This window comes from Asterias amurensis, chromosome 14 (assembly GCF_032118995.1).
Source record: "Asterias amurensis chromosome 14, ASM3211899v1".
NCBI classification, from domain to species: Eukaryota; Metazoa; Echinodermata; class Asteroidea; order Forcipulatida; family Asteriidae; genus Asterias; species Asterias amurensis.
The window spans coordinates 11,395,904-11,413,058 of NC_092661.1; the positions used below are offsets into that span (position 1 = coordinate 11,395,904).

The following is a 17,155-nucleotide window of genomic DNA, read 5'->3' on the forward strand; positions in this document are numbered from 1 at the left end:
TTGTGGCCCCTTGATTTTTTTCCTTTGAGGCGGGAGGCATACTAAAGAGCGGAGAGAATGAATATTAAAGACATTTTTTTAAAACATATTTCCTACTACCGTCTCCTTCAAGTTTGTTTTTGTCAAAGTGTGCTTTTGTAAGACAGTAACAATGCAAAGGAGGTTTGTGTGGTGACTTGTTAAAATCTATATTTGTTATATTTCTTTGACAATTGATGTAGACTTACACTTTCGGAGCAGAAAAAAAAGAAAAAAAGTTCACAGATTTACAAATAACTTACAGGGTTTACAGAAGGTAATGGTAAAAGACTTCTCTTAAAATATTATGCCATGAAATGCTTTACTTTTTGAGAAAACATTAAAACAATTATCAATTGTCCACAACAAGAATTACGGATTTATAGTAAACACATGTCATGACACTGCGAAACGTGCGGAAACAAGGGTGGGTTTTCCCGTTATTTTCTCCTGACTCCGATGACCGATTGAGCCTAAATTTTCACAGGTTTGTTATTTGATATATAAGTTGTGATACACGAAGTGTGGGCCTTTACTGAAAGTGTCCACTGGCTTTAAATGAATCAGCATTTAAAAGCTTCTGACGATAATGTAAGCATGATGTTCTGACATAACTATTCAAATTTTTCTTTAATCAGAGAAAAATAAAACTAGGTAAGATCTTAATTATTCACATAATGAACATGTTCTTATAAATACGCATAGCATTCTCGTAGGCCTATATTTTTCAAGCTTCAACACACTTAAATTTTACACGATTATAAATGCAAATTGTGCCCTGTGCCTACCAAGTTTAATATGTCTGTGTTCATGTATATACTGCCCTTTTTATGACTGAAGTGGTAAGCTCTGTTTCCTGCATAATAAATTTCCCAGATCTGTTCTGATCTGTATCTATGAATATTCATAATTGGTGCGCTTCAATATAATGCACCGTTAGGCTTGAATGATGCCCTGTTATTTTCTGCATAAAATAGTTAGGGCCTATGTGGCTTGAATGCAGATGACTAAAAACAAAACATCAAATGTACTTTCAATGCACAAACTAACCTTGAGAAATACATAAATTCTCAGGATGATTATCATTTATCTACATGAGAACTCCATAATCCTTCACTGCAAAGTGTAAATTAATTTGTCAGAAATAATCTAAAATCAATTAGGCCTTCTGCATATTTTTTATGTGACAAACAGGTAACAAAAGAATAGGTTACAAATGGTTTACAAATACTAATAATGATAACTAGTTTTTATATTGGGTTCGAGTCTCACCCCAGTAACATGCCTCGGGAAATTACTGAGTATACAGTGCTAACACACATCGGTGTATGGGTAAACAAAAAAATTAATATTCTTTATCCCCGATGCAAATTTAACGTCTCTTATAGTTTTTATATTGCTTTATCTACAAGGGTCTCAAAGGGCTTATCACTATTTATTTCCAGACAGGTTTTTTAAGTTTCTAAATTATGAGACACATTTATCTATTATCTTCTAATGGTTTACAAGGTGCTGCAGCGCAATCAGCAGCCAGCCACTGCCAGAAATACTGAGGCAAACCTCTCCTCTTACTCAGCGAGGACCAATGGCATTATGTCCCATCTAAAGGACAAAGCAATAATGACTTAGTGTCACGATTAAGGACACAAATGTAAAGACCGGGACTCGAACCCACACTCTGATGATTAGAAACACCAGAGCTTGAGTACAGTGCACTAGACGACGCATCTACGACGCAGACACTCTAAATTGACAGCTGAGTTTGAAGGGCCATCGCTGTCTTGACCTGTCCTAACCCTTTGACCCCCATACAGTTACTCTCTTGGGCACTGGTTGCCTAATCTGCACACAGGCTGTCCCATTCTTATAGCGTCCAAAAGTTTTTTTGTTTTCTACCCAAAAGGTGCAGATAAGTTTTACAGTCATTTGGGGTTTCGGAAGTAAAGCAATTCTTCATATCCCGATAATTTTCAGCACTAAATTATTAATAATTCAGTCCATGACCAATCAGGCCTTTTTGTTTACTAAAAATGGTGGAAATAATATTTAGAGTTACTTAGTTTTTGAATCCAAAGTCATGCAGTACTTCACACATTCAGATATTACCGGTTTTGAATAATAATCACACGTGCCTTGTCTAAACAGACCTACATTAACTTAAAGCCACACAATATGTAATGTGAGAATGTACCGTGTCCCCTTGAGTCACATACCTGACTTGTTCTTCATCATCCTCCTGAAATGGGCCGCCTCCTCCCTCTCCAAGATGCTTGGATCATACTGGGCAGAGGACGAAGAGTTGTTGTGATTTGTTGCCATGGTGTTTCATGAAATGTATCCTTTCTTGAGCACTTGAAATAAATCCTGCAAATTTAGTAAGGATAAATATCATCAATATTTTATGGGGGCATGATGATACAACAAAATCAATCGTACAACTTACAGGTGATATATATGTAGATGTTTTTTACTTGTTTTTAAAAACCTCTCTCTTTGATTCAAAATAAAAATGACCCTTAGAAAATGAATCTGAATCAGCTAAAGTAATATCAAATAGTCCTCTCCTGTATATTCAAAATAAAACTTTACTGTAAAATACAGTGTTTTTTTTATTTCAAAATTATTCACATGTTTTTATATTATTATAAAACTGAGTGTATCTCATTATTCTACTGTTCAATGATGCCAAAATATATATTACAAATCCAATTTCAAACCTTTCAAAGCTCCACATGACACATTTGTGTACACAATGTTCATGACACTTAGAGATCCTCTTTATATAATGTCTTAAAGAGGCTCAGGTTGATTGATTCAAAACACTGTCTAGACTCACAGAACACCTTAAAGGAACACGTTGCCTTGGATCGGTCGAGTTGGTCAAAACAAAAGCGTTTGTAACCGTTTTGTATATAATGCATATGGTTGGAAAGATGTTTTAAAAGTAGAATACAATGATCCACACAAGTTTGCCTCGAAATTGCGTGGTTTTCCTTCTACTGTGAGAACTAACACGGTCGGCCATTTATGGGAGTCAAAATTTTGACCCCCATAAATGGCCGACGTGTTAGTCGACGAGGTAAAAGGAAAACCACGCAATTTCGAGGCATGTTTGTGTGGATCATTGTATTCTACTTTTACAACATCTTTCTACCCATATGCATTTTATAAAAAACGGTTACAAACGCTTTTCAAAGACCAACTCGACCGATCCAAGGCAACGTGTTCCTTTAAGTTTCCATAATCAAACACCATATTGAACCAACATGTTTTCAACTTGGGACTAAATTTACAACCTTCGTATTGAACAAAATAAGACCATAAAACACAGGCAACTAAACAGTACAGTAGGCTACTGCTGTATATTACAGACGTCTCTGTGCAATCTTCTCTATATTACATGAGAGAGCATCTCCTCATAAACACTTACGTGTCAAACCATCTCGATGGTAAAACCATGGAGCTATTTGGTCAAACATTATGTTCTTTTTTAGTTTGATTCAAGAGTTTAAAAAGAAAAGAATTTGCATTATTTTATAAATAAGTATTTAAAAGGAGACTTTTAGATATAGGGATATTTGCAAAGAAACTTCCACAATTTGAAATATACAGGACCTTTCATAACTGTAGCATGTGCATCATACAATCATTCTTTGAAATGTGGTTCCATAAAAAGAAAATCAGAAAAATTCACAAAGTTTACCCTGACTTTTTACAATCTTGTTGTGCAATAAGGGGAACAAAACAAATATCATGATAAACAGCATGATTTTTCTGTGAGTATATGCAAGTTTGAAAGCATATATTCCAGGACTGAGTGAGCAGTAAGTTTTACAAACATGAAAAAGGCATGAATTCACACTAATTCATGACAAATAGAGAACATCAAGGGACAAGGCATATAGACATACTGTACAATTCAAATGGAGGAGGCTCTCTCTGCCAGGCGCCATCAAAATGTGGGTCAACAACTGTAAACAGTCCTCCTTGTAGTATTTGTTTAGTTGGCATGTTGAAAAGGTTTTCCCTTGGGGTATATGGCAAAAAAAATACCCACTCCATCCAGGGGTGCAGAGTTCATTTTAAGTCTCACCCCTATTACTTTAGAAACTTTTCACTCATTTTATGGAATGTCTTCAAAATGACAGGATTGGCATGGTTTATTCTTGAGGTATTTAACATTGTGTGTCTTTAAAGGCAGTGGACACTATTGGTAATTACTCAAAATAATTATTAGCGTAAAACCTTACTTGGTAACAAGTAATTGGGAGAGGTTGATAGTATAAAACATTGTGAGAAACTGCTCCCTCTAAAATGGAGTAGTTTTCGAGAAAGAAGTAATTTTACACGAATTTGATTTTGAGACCTCAGATTTAGAATTTGAAGTCTCGAAATCAAGCATCTGAAAGCACACAACTCCATGTGACAAGGGTGTTTTTTCTTTCCTTATTATCTCGCAACTTCAATGACCGATTGAGCTCAAATTTTCACAGGTTTGTTATTTTATGCATATGTTGAGATACAGTAAGTGAGAAGACTGGTCTTTGATAATTACCAATAGTGTCCAGTGTCTTTAAAGCCACATAACTGAATTGTCCTGCAGTAAACTTAGAGTTCAATGATTAGTATTCAATGGGCTTTGTTTACTATATGTAATCAATACAGATTATCTGTGACCTTTGAAAAGTCAGGATAGATCGTTGTTTTCCCATTACAGTAGCAGCTCTGCCACAAAGAATAGTGTGGGAGGAAAATGAGATAGATAACATCTCCATGTATAGGTTGGACCCATACAATTTGCATTGAATTCACACTCACAGTGGTTGTTTTTGGTTTCATCTTTATTTTAAAGGTATGGTCGTATACTTTGGTGTTTTTCAGGCTTGGACTTTAATCTTTGAGAGGGCAAGGTTATTTCCATTTTGCAGAGAGTTTTTCTATGGGAAACTCTGTAAGTGTTTGGGTAACCATTTGAAGGGGTACCAAGGCCAAGGCCAGGGGTAACAGAAGCCATGGCCTACGTGTAATACCAGGCTTAAAGGAACACGTTGCCTTGGATCGGTCGAATTGGTCTTTGAATAGCGTTTGTAACCGTTTTTTATAAAATGCATATGGGTAGAAAGATGTTGTAAAAGTAGAATACAATGATCCACACAAACATGCCTCGAAATTGCGTGGTTTTCCTTTAACCTTGTCGACTAACACGTCGGCCATTATTGGGGGTCAAAATTTTGACTCCCATAAATGGCCGACCATGTTAGTTCGCACAGTAGAAGGAAAACCACGCAATTTCGAGGCAAACTTGTGTGAATCATTGTATTCTACTTTTAAAACATCTTTCCAACCATATGCATTTTATAAAAAACGGTTACAAACGCTTTTGTTTTGACCAACTCGTCCGATCCAAGGCAACGTGTTCCTTTAATAATGACTCCCAAAATGTTGTGTGATTTTTAACCAAAGATTGTTATTAAGTAAGCATCATATTTTTATGCAAAACTGCAAAATTGTCTGATATGTGTCCTCATTGATTTAGAATTCAAAACAGTAATATATAATCTTAAAAGATCGCATAAATAACCCTACAGTTAAAACCTCTTAAGTAAATTTTGCAGAAGGCCCTATTTATTTTCTATATTTTGTTTTCAATTGTTTTGCTTTATGAATTAGAAAATGGGCCCTACTCTTAAATTAAAAACTGTAAAAGTCTAAGCAAACAAAATGGGAGTGTGCATAGTTTAATAAGGAAAGAAGTGAAGTGCATACATTTAATGAGTATCGCAGAACAGAACATGGTACAAAAATATATTTATTCAATGATAAAATGGATAACTTTCCATATGGCGACCCCACTTTTTTACTCATATTTAGAAAAAGGGATATATATATTTGATGTTAATTATAATAAACAGGGTAGATGGCCTTAGCTTTCGATCCAAACTGGACCTTCTTCAGAGGCATAAACCAAGTACAAACAAATTCCATTTATAGAAATAGAGAGGGGGAAAGGGATTAAGGGAACGATCCATAAAGAAGCGGGAAAATAACAGCCAATCAAAGTTTCTATTTCCGAAACAATTGGTGGCTATGAACCAATAGGAGTAAAGTGGCGAGGACAAAGGATGTTATACTACATTATTTCATATCGAATGAAAAAGTGGTGGCGCCATACAAAAACTTTTCCTTTGTTTTCAATAGGCATCGTGTCTAAACAATTGTTTTGCTTTATGAAAAAGAAAATCTGTCCTACTCTTTAATTGAAAACTGTAAGCAAACAAATACACCCCATGCATGATGAAATACCAACAAAGACAAAACGTCGGCAGAAAGTGCATACACCAAATTTTCGAAATAAAAAAATAAAAGTTAGCAACTAAAAGTCCCCACTAAGACAAAAGGCCGAAATTAAACACCTTCACTATATTAGCCAATCACACAATTAAAAATGCAACATAATTAGTTTTATAAAAAGCCACCCAAATGAAAGTTAAAATTTGCAGGTAAACAGTAGGCAAACCAATCAAATCATCACCAATGTATATCATTGCCCCATTGGTCTTTACTTTTCATGACATAACATTCTCTAGAGAAATGTTCTTTCAAGTGAGGAAGACACCTTTATTCATTTAAATTAACAAATTAAGATTTTCCTACCTTTTTAGGCAACACTTAGCGAAGCAAGCTCGGCCGTTTCCAATGTCCACAACATGCGAGCAATATCGCGTAAAATATTCCAGTCCGAGCAGACGATATTTTGGCCTATCCGTCAAACGTGCACGTGCAGACGTTTACTGTGCACCAACACAACAACCTGCTAGATTCGAACGACGCGAACACACACACACACCCCCAAATCCCTCTCTGCTCACCGACGAAATTCCTCGAGTTTATCTCCCGTTCCATTAACGTCCATTGGACACACCATGTCCGGTTACCATTTCAAAGCGTTTGTGTCGAGATATTCTCTCACAAAATGTTAAATTTGCGAGGATACAAATCCACAATTTGCGGCCACATCTGTTTGTATTTGCCCAGGTTCCATGCGTGTGACTTTGACCAAAAATATAATGCACACAAAAATATATTCCATGCGCTTTTGTTGTCTTTTGTGTCGAAAGGGCGGATCTATTCGGTTAGGGGGTTGGTGCTATTGTTGGGAGGGGCAGCTGAATTAAATTACGGTCAATTTTAAGAATACTGCTCTTTGTCTTTAATCAAACCAAGGTTCAATTTCTGCTCAACAACAAATTATTTATCAGCTTTTCAATTAATATTTTTCCTTGAAATTCTCACTCATTATGTTTACTTTTTTACAGGGGTCTGATTTGACAAGTAACGCCCTCTGTAATATGTGGTCCGTTCCAATCGAATTTGACAACACGGCGGCACGGTCTTTGTAGAGATCACGTGATCGTATCGATCCAAATGGAGTACGCTTGATGTGAACGAGAACTGCAATTAGTAGAAGCGGTGACAGGGTGTGAAATTACTTGTCTGGTTTTTAATCTGTGTCTGTCCAATAGTATAAATTATTATCAGAAACAATGGTGGTTGTTTATTTGTTGGGAGGTTGGGATGATTGGGGGAAGTATTTTTGGCTTGTCTCTCTTACGGATTCCCAGACAAAGGATCCCGAATTATAATATTATATTAGAGCAATCATGCAAATGGATTTCGTTTGCTAATTATAGACCCTCTCTTGCATTAATGCCCCGGGATTTATTTCGCGGTCCAGTGGTTTATATATGCCTTTCGGGATAACATAATTTAATTACTCGATACTAGGTAAAGTTCTGTGCACAGTTTCAACAGTATTGCTTATTAATGAAGCGCTTTTAATAAAATGCAAGTCTTAAGTGTAGGCTTTTCCGTTATTGACAGAGTAATAAAGACGCAAAATATCTTCGAGGGATTTATTTCGACAGGTCTTCAATGGAAAGTTTAATATATGGAGGGAGAGAGACACGCGCATTTTATTTTATTTTTTTTTTTTTTTTGGGGGGGGGGGGAACAAGCTTTTTAAAACACCAAAGATTGTGTGTATTTCATTGTAAATTTGTTGTTTCAAGTTCTTCTTTTTTTAATTGGGTAGGCCTATATAGTTGTTGGTTTTTTTTCGCTTTTTGTTTGTCTTGTTTTGTTGTTGTTTTTGTGGGTTTTTTTCTTCGTTTGTTTGCTCTATGGTTTTGTTTAGGTTTTCCTTGGGGTGGGGTGGGGTGAAAATTTAACATTCTGCTGGTAGGTGGAGTGTATGTTTCCCAGGCGGTTGTATTTCGCAGATGCTGTGAGCTAAGTAATTGAAGGCCCTCTATATATTCTCACAGTATATGTGGCGCATCTTACGAGTAATTTACAAGTGTGTCCTCGAACAGCAATACATCAACCATGCTACATCTTACTTACATTTAAAACGCATTGCTTTGTAATGGTGTGAGAGTGACACTTGCCAAAATGATCATCACAGCTTATGAACAAAACAATAATATTGTGAATAATAATAGCAATGCTTATGTTTGATTTGCTGTGAGGCAGGTCCAAAATTGAACCAGCGTGTGAGGGCGTGTGCAATAGCTCACACACAGCAAGATTGTCCATTCGAGGTTTTACCCCCTGAAAAATTATTTGGACCTCAACAATCTAAAGCGCACGGTCAGAATGCGTCTAGAAAACACACATACATATTACGCTTGAGACTTCCCAAAGTTTTAAACACCCAAAGATACTTTATCAAAAGTGACATAAATAGACTCTAAAGAATTGGTCCCTGTATCGTGATATTCCAGAGAGTTTGGCAAAGATAAACGTGCGCATTCCTGGCACTTGTTCTCACCATATGCTAAAAGTTTCTACACCTCCTCATTGGTTGTGGTTTCACTGTCTGGTGCAATATGGTTATTTTCCCAGTGACTTCGTGTGAAAATATGTGAAATTAAAATCCATCTCTTCGAAACCGATTATCCATGTTAACCTGTTAGCTTTGTGTCAAAAGGTGAGCAGATGTGAAAGTCGTAACGGGTGGTTTGACGTTCAGGGAGAGCAGGGCCTTCATTGGTTACTCTTTAATTATGTAAAAGAGTGAAAAACACCACTCTTCACATTTCTAGTTGTGGCTCTTTAAAAAGAGTGGTGGTTATTTCACTCTTTTACAGGGGTTTCACTCCATGACACTGAGTGAAAAATCACTCAAAAATATGCAAAATTCAATCTAAAAGAGCTGTCCCTCATTTATATGGCTCTTCAAATAGTGCCTTTTTACTCTTTAAGAGAGTATATATATATGTTTACACGAGTAGCTAACTTCATAACAAACTTTGCTGCTAGCGAACAGCGAAATGTTTTGAACGACTTCCCACCCAAGTCCACAAGTGAAAGTTTCTGCTGCACCAATAGGAGCCTAAATGTAGGGCACACCCCAAAAAACAAAAACATACATATAGCATGACGCTTATGCAAATTGTTGCTAGAATTAGGCTACTTCAAAATGAGACATGTTCCCCATCCCATGAAAGTGTAACTTTCCGATGACTTGTGGCAGAACAACGATTAACTTATAACGCTCCTACGCCTTAGTTTATTGTAAAGACAATTTGTACACTTTGCTTATATGCCCACGACGCTGCAGTTCTGAGCTTTTTGTGATTCGTCTTCCGACGTTTTTTTCCCTTTCTATTTGTCCTTTTCGAAGATGGTTAGTGTATATAAATCTCGAAACTCTGGGGGGGGGGGGGGGGGGGGACACACCACGTTGGCGTTTTATAAACATTATTATTAAGCATATTGTTGGTGGTCTTATTGGATATATCAAAGAACAACGCAATTTGTTTGGAAGCTCAATAAAACGCTTACTATTTCATTTTCGGGTGGAAACCAACGTGACATATTAATAATACCCGAGCTTTTGCTGTAATACCAGAGCTTTGCTATAATTTTGCCACAGTTAGACAACAGATGTCTGCTTGAGCCTCGAGGGAGGTGGAATCGAAGACGGGATGGAGCGCCTTGAGCACCCAAGTTTCGATACGGGTAATAAAGGGAAACAATCGTTCCTCCAAGGCAAACCAAATGTTTTGAGAATTGATGACGAAAGAAAGAACAATATGAACAAGTTCCAACACTAACGGAGTTTTGTCAAATCTTACATTCACACTGCAGACAAAAAATTCATGTGACAAAGATCCAATCATTCGCCTCAGTCAATCGAACGAAAAGATCCTATCTGCCAATCACGTAAGAGCATTGATGATAGCCTCAAAATATTCAAACAAAATGAGACAACGATTTTGCAAGAGATTTGTACATGACGAAATGCAAAAGGTAAACTACCATGTCACATCTTGGATTCTCATGGAAAAATGCTCGTTTGCTTAGGAGCGAGGACGGATGACCGGCTTAATCCTGAACTACCATAGCTTATTATAAAAATGTCATGTTTAGCAGAAATGAGCAGGATATATACCAGCCACAAATTGTACTTGTGACATGGTAGTTTGGCTGGTAACTTTATTCTAGTAAGCGTAATTTTCTTTTGCTTAGCTACTTTTTGTGCTTAAAGATTTGGCACTCGGTTCGATTTTACAAAGAACCAACATTCATCTTAAGATGAGTTGTTGCTCGTCAATATCACAATGGTGATTTGTATTGTGGGTTGTGGCATCTAACATGATTTAGCAATTAAAGAAACAGTTAAAGGCAGTGGACACTATTGGTAATTACTGAAAAGAATTATTAGCATAAAACCTTTCTTGGTAAAGAGTAATGGGGAGAAGTTGATAGTATAAAGCGTTGTGAGAAACGGCACCCTCTTAAGTAATGTTGTTTTCGAGAAAGAAGTAATGTTCCACGAATTTAATTTGGAGACTTCAGATTTGAGGTCTCGAAATCAAGCATCTGAAAGCACACAACTTCGTGTGAAAAGGGTGTTTTTCTTCTTTCATTATTATCTCGCAACTTCGACGACCGATTGAGCTCAAATTTACACAGGTTTGTTATTTTATGTATATGTTGAGATACACCAACTATGAAGGCTAGTCTTTGAGAATTACCAATAGTGTCCACTGCCTTTAACTGGTAACTAAATTTGGAGATTGTCTATTACAGTTGAAACTATAAACCGTATACGAATAATTTGACAATGCAATTTTAAAATGCTGACTTATTTGTATTGCCGAAATAACAGTGACAAAAAGAATGTTTTTAGTTTGTAAAACGAAGTAATTTTATTAGGCACCTCAGGAAAGTTAGAAATAAACAACATCTTTACAAAGGTATTTTACAAATTAAATATGTAAGTTCTTAACAGCTATACAATATCATTTTTTTTTTGAAAGTCAAATATAAGGCGCAAAATAGAAATTTTAACTATCAAATAATTTTGACTTTATATACAAATATTTTACAAAAAAAAGGAAAGCATTGAGATTTGGACGGAATCACTTAGAGTCAGATTGAATTTGATACAAAATACAAATCACTTGAAACTTACAATAAAATAAAGACAATGAGAATTCGGAAGCAGATAATACAAGTCAAGTACATAAATGCATAAAGATAACGATGTTGTGACACTTATTTAATTGAAATACATTTTGCTAAAATGTTGTTGCTCAAAGCAAAGATACAACCTTGGTTAGGGGGAAAAGCACAATAGTATAATTTTCAAATAAGTTTTAAATTAATCAGTTTAATCTATGAACAATCCTTTTTAAAAGGCGTTCAAAAACAGTGACTTGTTTTCAAAAGTTTATCTCTCTTGTCTATCAAGGCAAAAGAGATTATCTTTTGAAGCCTCAGTATCATCAATGACAACAAAGCCTTCAAATATTATTCTCCTTAATTTCTGTCATGTTCAATATTCTGTATCATATCTTTAGGATGAAAATACAAATTTTGAGGTTTAACAAAGACAAATTTACTAAAGCGGGATTTGAACCAATGACCTCTGGATTAATGTGCCAGCGCTGTTGAGCTATCTAGCACTATGTTACCCAGTCAGTTTCCCTTGTGCTTTATTATTTGATAAGTACAAAAATGATTAAACAGAAAACAATTTTCCTCACTCCGCCTCACTCTAGATAAAAAAAAAAACCTTTATTGATTTTCCTTAGGGGCAAATCCAGTCAAAACATGAAACGTAATCTTGTCCAAGTAACGAAATACCCGCTCGAAGGAGGCTAAATACTTGTTCTCCGTTAAACTTCAATGATGTACTTAACAAGATGACTCTGATCGAATAACCGCAGATTCTATTCACTTGTTATCTTATGCGGAAACAGGACCCTGCTCTGAAGTGGAATATTTCATTAATAGTGGTCTGAGACGGTAGAATATCAATTTGCATTGATACTCACCGAGTAAAAAGAAAATAAGATACTAAACCGAAATTTTTTTTTCCTCACTAATAAATGTCAACGGAAGAATCATTTAAGCTTGAAGACCAACCAGTGACAGTTAAATTGCCTATGGGTGTCTTTTCACATTTCTAACGTGACATTCAGTTATTGAAAAATTCGAAAGCTTTATACAATTCTGACCACAAATGACCTCATCAATAGAGGGGGACATACAGCTCTTATCTTTGGGGTACTTTTTAATTATCCATTAGGTGTTCCTTTTCTTTGCAAGCTGATTAAAAAATCTGTTGAAGGTACACGTATGAAAAACCATTTGACATATGGAAGAGATTGAGACATGGTTATGGGATCTTTACAGGCCGAAAGATTTGCTACAATTCTATATCTGATAAGTTCTCTTTAAAGGGATGGTACAACATAGAACATTAAAGTTTGTTTTAAAACTTAAAAACTAGCTTAACAAGTTTATCATATAAGCCATTCTGTTTTGTTGTTATGAAATTGGCACCAGTCAGTAACATTAAAAGTCCCTAAAGTCAAATAAGAATGATGTTCTACTGAGAAGAATAGTTCTCAATAAAATGTTCCAGTATTTCAAAGTTTGGAGACGCTTAACCAATGTTGTACCCTCCCTTATCCTCCCCCATCGTTATCTCACAGTCCTCCTCAGGACGCCAGAGTAGTCGCTGACGGCTCCCGCCCCTTCAGATTCAGGAACATGATCATCTTATGATCAAAATCGATGGGTCTGTCTTCGGGATGTCTGTAACGGCCGCCCATGTGGGATCCCAGGTAGCGGATCAGCTCGCAGTTCTCCTCAAACTGCTCCAGTTTGCGCCGGTACTTCTTGCGGACGTAGTCCGAGCTTCTAGGATTGTAAGCTGAATGGGAGAGGAGAGACAAAAAAGATGATAAAAATCATTTACTTCATGAACTATGTTTCAAATCCGAGGCTCAGCTAAATGGAGTTCAGCCCTGGTCATTGCCTTAGTGCCCCTTCAAATGTTCCAATAGAAATTCACAATTTCCTAATAGAGGTACCCTTTAAAATAACAACAATAATAACAAGTTCTTATATACACCTGTAGTACATTTTACAATAACTGTCTCAATGCGCATTACATTAGTGCCCAGCCGTCGATTTCACAACACTCTTCCTAACTTAAGACTAATCTTAGGACTTAGGACGAGTCCCAACCCTGCACTGTAGCATGCAGACCTTGAGATTAGTCTTAAGTTAGGAAGAGTTACTCGTCCTAACTCGAGATAAGACGAGTCCTAACTCTTTGTGAAATCGACGGCTGGTCATTGGCCATCATTCCCTTTTTTTTCTCAGGGAGTTATACAAACTGGGCAACCGTAGCGCCCCAAAGGCTTTTTTTTACACACAATATCAACCTCTACCCTCGCAGGTACAAAAAGCAAACGCCTTAGTGCCATTGCCCTTTTAAAGACAGAAAAATAGGCCTGCACAAAAAAATAATGTACAAGACGTAGATCCTTACTTTGTGATCTGTGTACATAGTTTAGAAAATTAGTTTTTAGCTTTTACAATACAAGCAGATAGGCCTATGACACAGACAGTTATTACACAAGAAATTTTTGAAACTGAACTGTGATGTTCGGCACAACATAAGTTTAACATTTTTAACAACGATCAATTTGCTTTCCCGACATTCAGCACTCTAACATATTACAAAGTTGATTGATTTGTTTGTTTTCTTTATCTAGGTCAAAGCTTGCTCAGAGAACTTTTTCTCTGGAAAGTTGCCATAGTACGTAAAAAAAATCCCAAAGTTAATGTATTTTCCTGGACAAATTTTCCTCTGTATCTTCTGTTGGAACTGCAGAACATGCTGACACGATTTAAGTTCCCACACATAAATCCACCGCCGTTCCCAGAGTGGAATCCATGCAGGTCATGCAAACCATGCATTGGGTTAAGCTGTGCCCCTCTGGGAAAACAACAGCATAAAGTTACCCCAAATCCAAACAGAAGTATAAATCCAAGATAAGGAGGTACTTTCTGAGTTCGATTTTGAGGGGGTGTCAGTGGTGCAAGGTTTGAAAAAAAGAAAATTCCCCACAAGAATCTAAAAATAAACAGGTTTCTTTTGGTCCTGTTGCAGTGACTTCCCACCATTACTGGGAATGAAAATACCAGCGTTCATTTTTAGAATGCATCACTGGCATCTTCAACCAACCAATGATGATACAACTATATAGAAGAGGCCACCAGCGCGCAAGTTAAAGCCTGCGCTTAAAGTGAGCACGAGCATAATATAATTTATGTTATGGAGGGAAACCCCAGTACTGGATATGTACAATAGCTGATAATGGATTGGTTGAAAGCATATAAATATCAGGGGTGGATTTCACAAAATGTTAACACTAGATCTTGAGTTCGACTAGCCTTAAAGACACTGGACACTATTGGGTAAGTGTCAAAGACCAGTCTTCTCACTTGGTGTATCTCAACATATGCACAAAATAACAAACCTGTGAAAATTTGAGCTCAAACGATCATTGAAGTTGCGAGATAATAATGAAAGAAAAAACACCCTTGTCACACAGAGTTTTGTGCTTTCAGACGCTTGATTTCGAGACCTCAAGTTCTAAATCTGAGGTCTTGAAATCAAATTCGTGGGAAATTACTTCTTTCTCGAAAACTACTACACTTCAGAGGGAGCCAGTTCTCACAATGTTTTATACTACCAACCTCTCCCCATTACTCGTTACCAAGTAAGGTTTTATGCTAATAATTATTTTGAGTAATTACCAATAGTGTCCACTGCCTTTAAGTTTTTTTTATAACTCCTTGTAGGACTAGTCTTAAAGTAAGGACTATCTTTGTGAAAAAAGACCCCTGGTGAGGCTCATGGTAGCACCATTTGGAAACCTCTTTTGAGTAGTGTTGGTTCTGAGAAGAACAGGTGGTTTGACAACTCCTGAGATTTAAATGAATTTTTTTCCCCGAAAAAGCATTGATGTACATTGTATCACACTGTAACAGGCTGTCACATTGTAGGCCAGCGTTCTCCTCATTTAAACAAAACCTGTGGGGCATTCTGAACTGAAATGATGGAAGCTCCTCCGAAGCACACTGAATTGAAACAAAGTCCTCTGAATGTATTTACTTCGGGGTTGGTGGTTATCCTTAATTTTAAAAGCCCCACTGTGCAATCTTGAGCATTCTGAATGGTAGTATCCTTCATGCAGTGTTATCCCCGATGCAAATTTAACATCTGTTAAATCTTGGATGATTGTTGTGAATAACGTCAAATCCCCCCCCCCCCCACAGTTGTACTTTTATTTTGGAGTATCTAATCTATGACCCTACCTTTAAATAGCCGAAACGCCAAATGAAAAACAAACATTTTGCTTCTAAGCAATAAAAAACTTATCCGAATCACAACTAAAGTAAATCTGTGCCTAACAATCCAGACAAGCCTTGAGATTGATGGCTTTCTTGAGGTATTGGCCCCCTTTGGGAATAATAACCATTGGTAGCAGTTTCTTATTGCTTTGCCAGCTTGACCTCTTGACCCTCTACCTTGGATATGGATTAGGAGTGGGCCCTGGATAGTTGCCAGCCGAGAGTGAGTCTTTCAACAGATGAAACATGAACATGTGTTCAACATCTTCTCTGTGTTTTTTTTTTAAATCTGGGTGAAGGTGGTCATAGAATGTGCCAGGTGAGAAGTTTTTTTTTAAAGGCAAGGTATACTTTTGGTGATTGTCAAAGCAGGCCTGGAGTTTCATCTTTAAGAGGGCAAGGCCATTTTCATTTTGCAAAGGGTACTTCCATAGGAAAATCTTAAAGTCTATAGGGAAAATTTTAAAGAGGCACCCAAGGCCAAGACCAGGGCAACGAAGGCCATGGCCTCAGCAAACACCAAATAATAAACCTGTGGAAATTTGGGCTTTAATCAGTCATCAAATGTGCAAGAAAATACCAGAAAAAACTTGTTGCGTAGATTTGTGTGCTTTCAGATGAATAAGAAGGGCCTGTATGCATGAGGCCTGTAACAAACTTTCTCTACCCATATTTTACATTTTTTTATTTTCCGTGTTTCAAAGAATCCCACTTTGTTATGTTTTCTTTGTTATAGCTGGACACAATTCTTGTTATATTTTATTGACATACTTCTTTGTATAGAGAGGACAGTGTCCTCGACATAATTTTTCTTTCTTTGAGGCAAACCATTTGGCTCTAACTTGTTCCGCTCTTTTCCTTTTTGGTGTTTTTTTTATAAGAGCAGTGACCTTGATTGTTCACAGGTCAATGACCCTTGACCCAAGGCTTCGTGTGAACTACAGGTTGGGTCGTACTATGTTTAGTTGTTTCCGATTTTCACTGAAACACCGATGAGTAACTTACATTTCAGATGGTAGGCCAGGTAAATCACGGCTGACCGCGACGCCGACAAAAACGGAAACTTTGGCTTGAAGCATCCGACCGACGTCAGAGCCTTAGTAATGGAAACAGAGAGGGCCTGCTCCATGTAGCCCAGCATTGGCAGGGAGGTGACCAGGAGGGGGTCTTTCTTCGGGGGTAGCTTGTGCGGCAGCTTCAGGTTGTAGTAGCGCTCTGGGTGGCGTAGGAACTTCTGGAGTTTCGCTTCGTCGACGAAGCAGTAGAGGTTCTGTCTGTACTCTACTAGAAGGTCAGTGTTGCCTGGGATGATAGCTTCGTACCTTGGGGGCGGGAATGAATGGATCAAGGAAAGTTAGCGATCTGATGTTGCTGAGTTAGTAGTTTGCATTTGATGTAAGTGTAATTCTTA

General features: G+C 37.1%; 2 protein-coding genes across 8 annotated transcripts in view; both read right to left on the bottom strand.

Moving 5' to 3' along the window:
* LOC139947482 (dystrophin-like) overlaps positions 1 to 7,067 on the bottom strand; it is a 252,509-nt gene extending 245,442 nt beyond the window's left edge. For 2 of the 3 annotated variants that reach the window (XM_071945408.1, XM_071945405.1), the window contains exons 1-2: positions 6,673 to 7,067; positions 2,232 to 2,382 (exon numbers count right to left, since the gene is read on the bottom strand). In XM_071945408.1, coding sequence (XP_071801509.1) covers positions 2,232 to 2,337 — 106 coding nt within the window. In that variant the 5' untranslated portion in view covers positions 2,338 to 2,382; positions 6,673 to 7,067. Of the gene's footprint in view, positions 1 to 2,231; positions 2,383 to 3,929; positions 4,017 to 6,672 lie in introns of those variants that run through there. The other variant, XM_071945406.1, reaches the window with a different exon arrangement.
* Positions 7,068 to 11,246: 4,179 nt separating this feature from the next.
* The window catches only part of LOC139946827 (adenylate kinase 9-like), a 45,711-nt gene continuing 39,802 nt past the window's right edge, over positions 11,247 to 17,155 (bottom strand). For all 5 annotated transcript variants that reach the window (XM_071944543.1, XM_071944542.1, XM_071944544.1 and 2 more), the window contains 2 exons: positions 16,750 to 17,066; positions 11,247 to 13,249 (listed from right to left, as the gene is read on the bottom strand). In XM_071944543.1, coding sequence (XP_071800644.1) covers positions 13,035 to 13,249; positions 16,750 to 17,066 — 532 coding nt within the window. In that variant the 3' untranslated portion in view covers positions 11,247 to 13,034. The remainder of the gene's footprint in view (positions 13,250 to 16,749; positions 17,067 to 17,155) is intronic.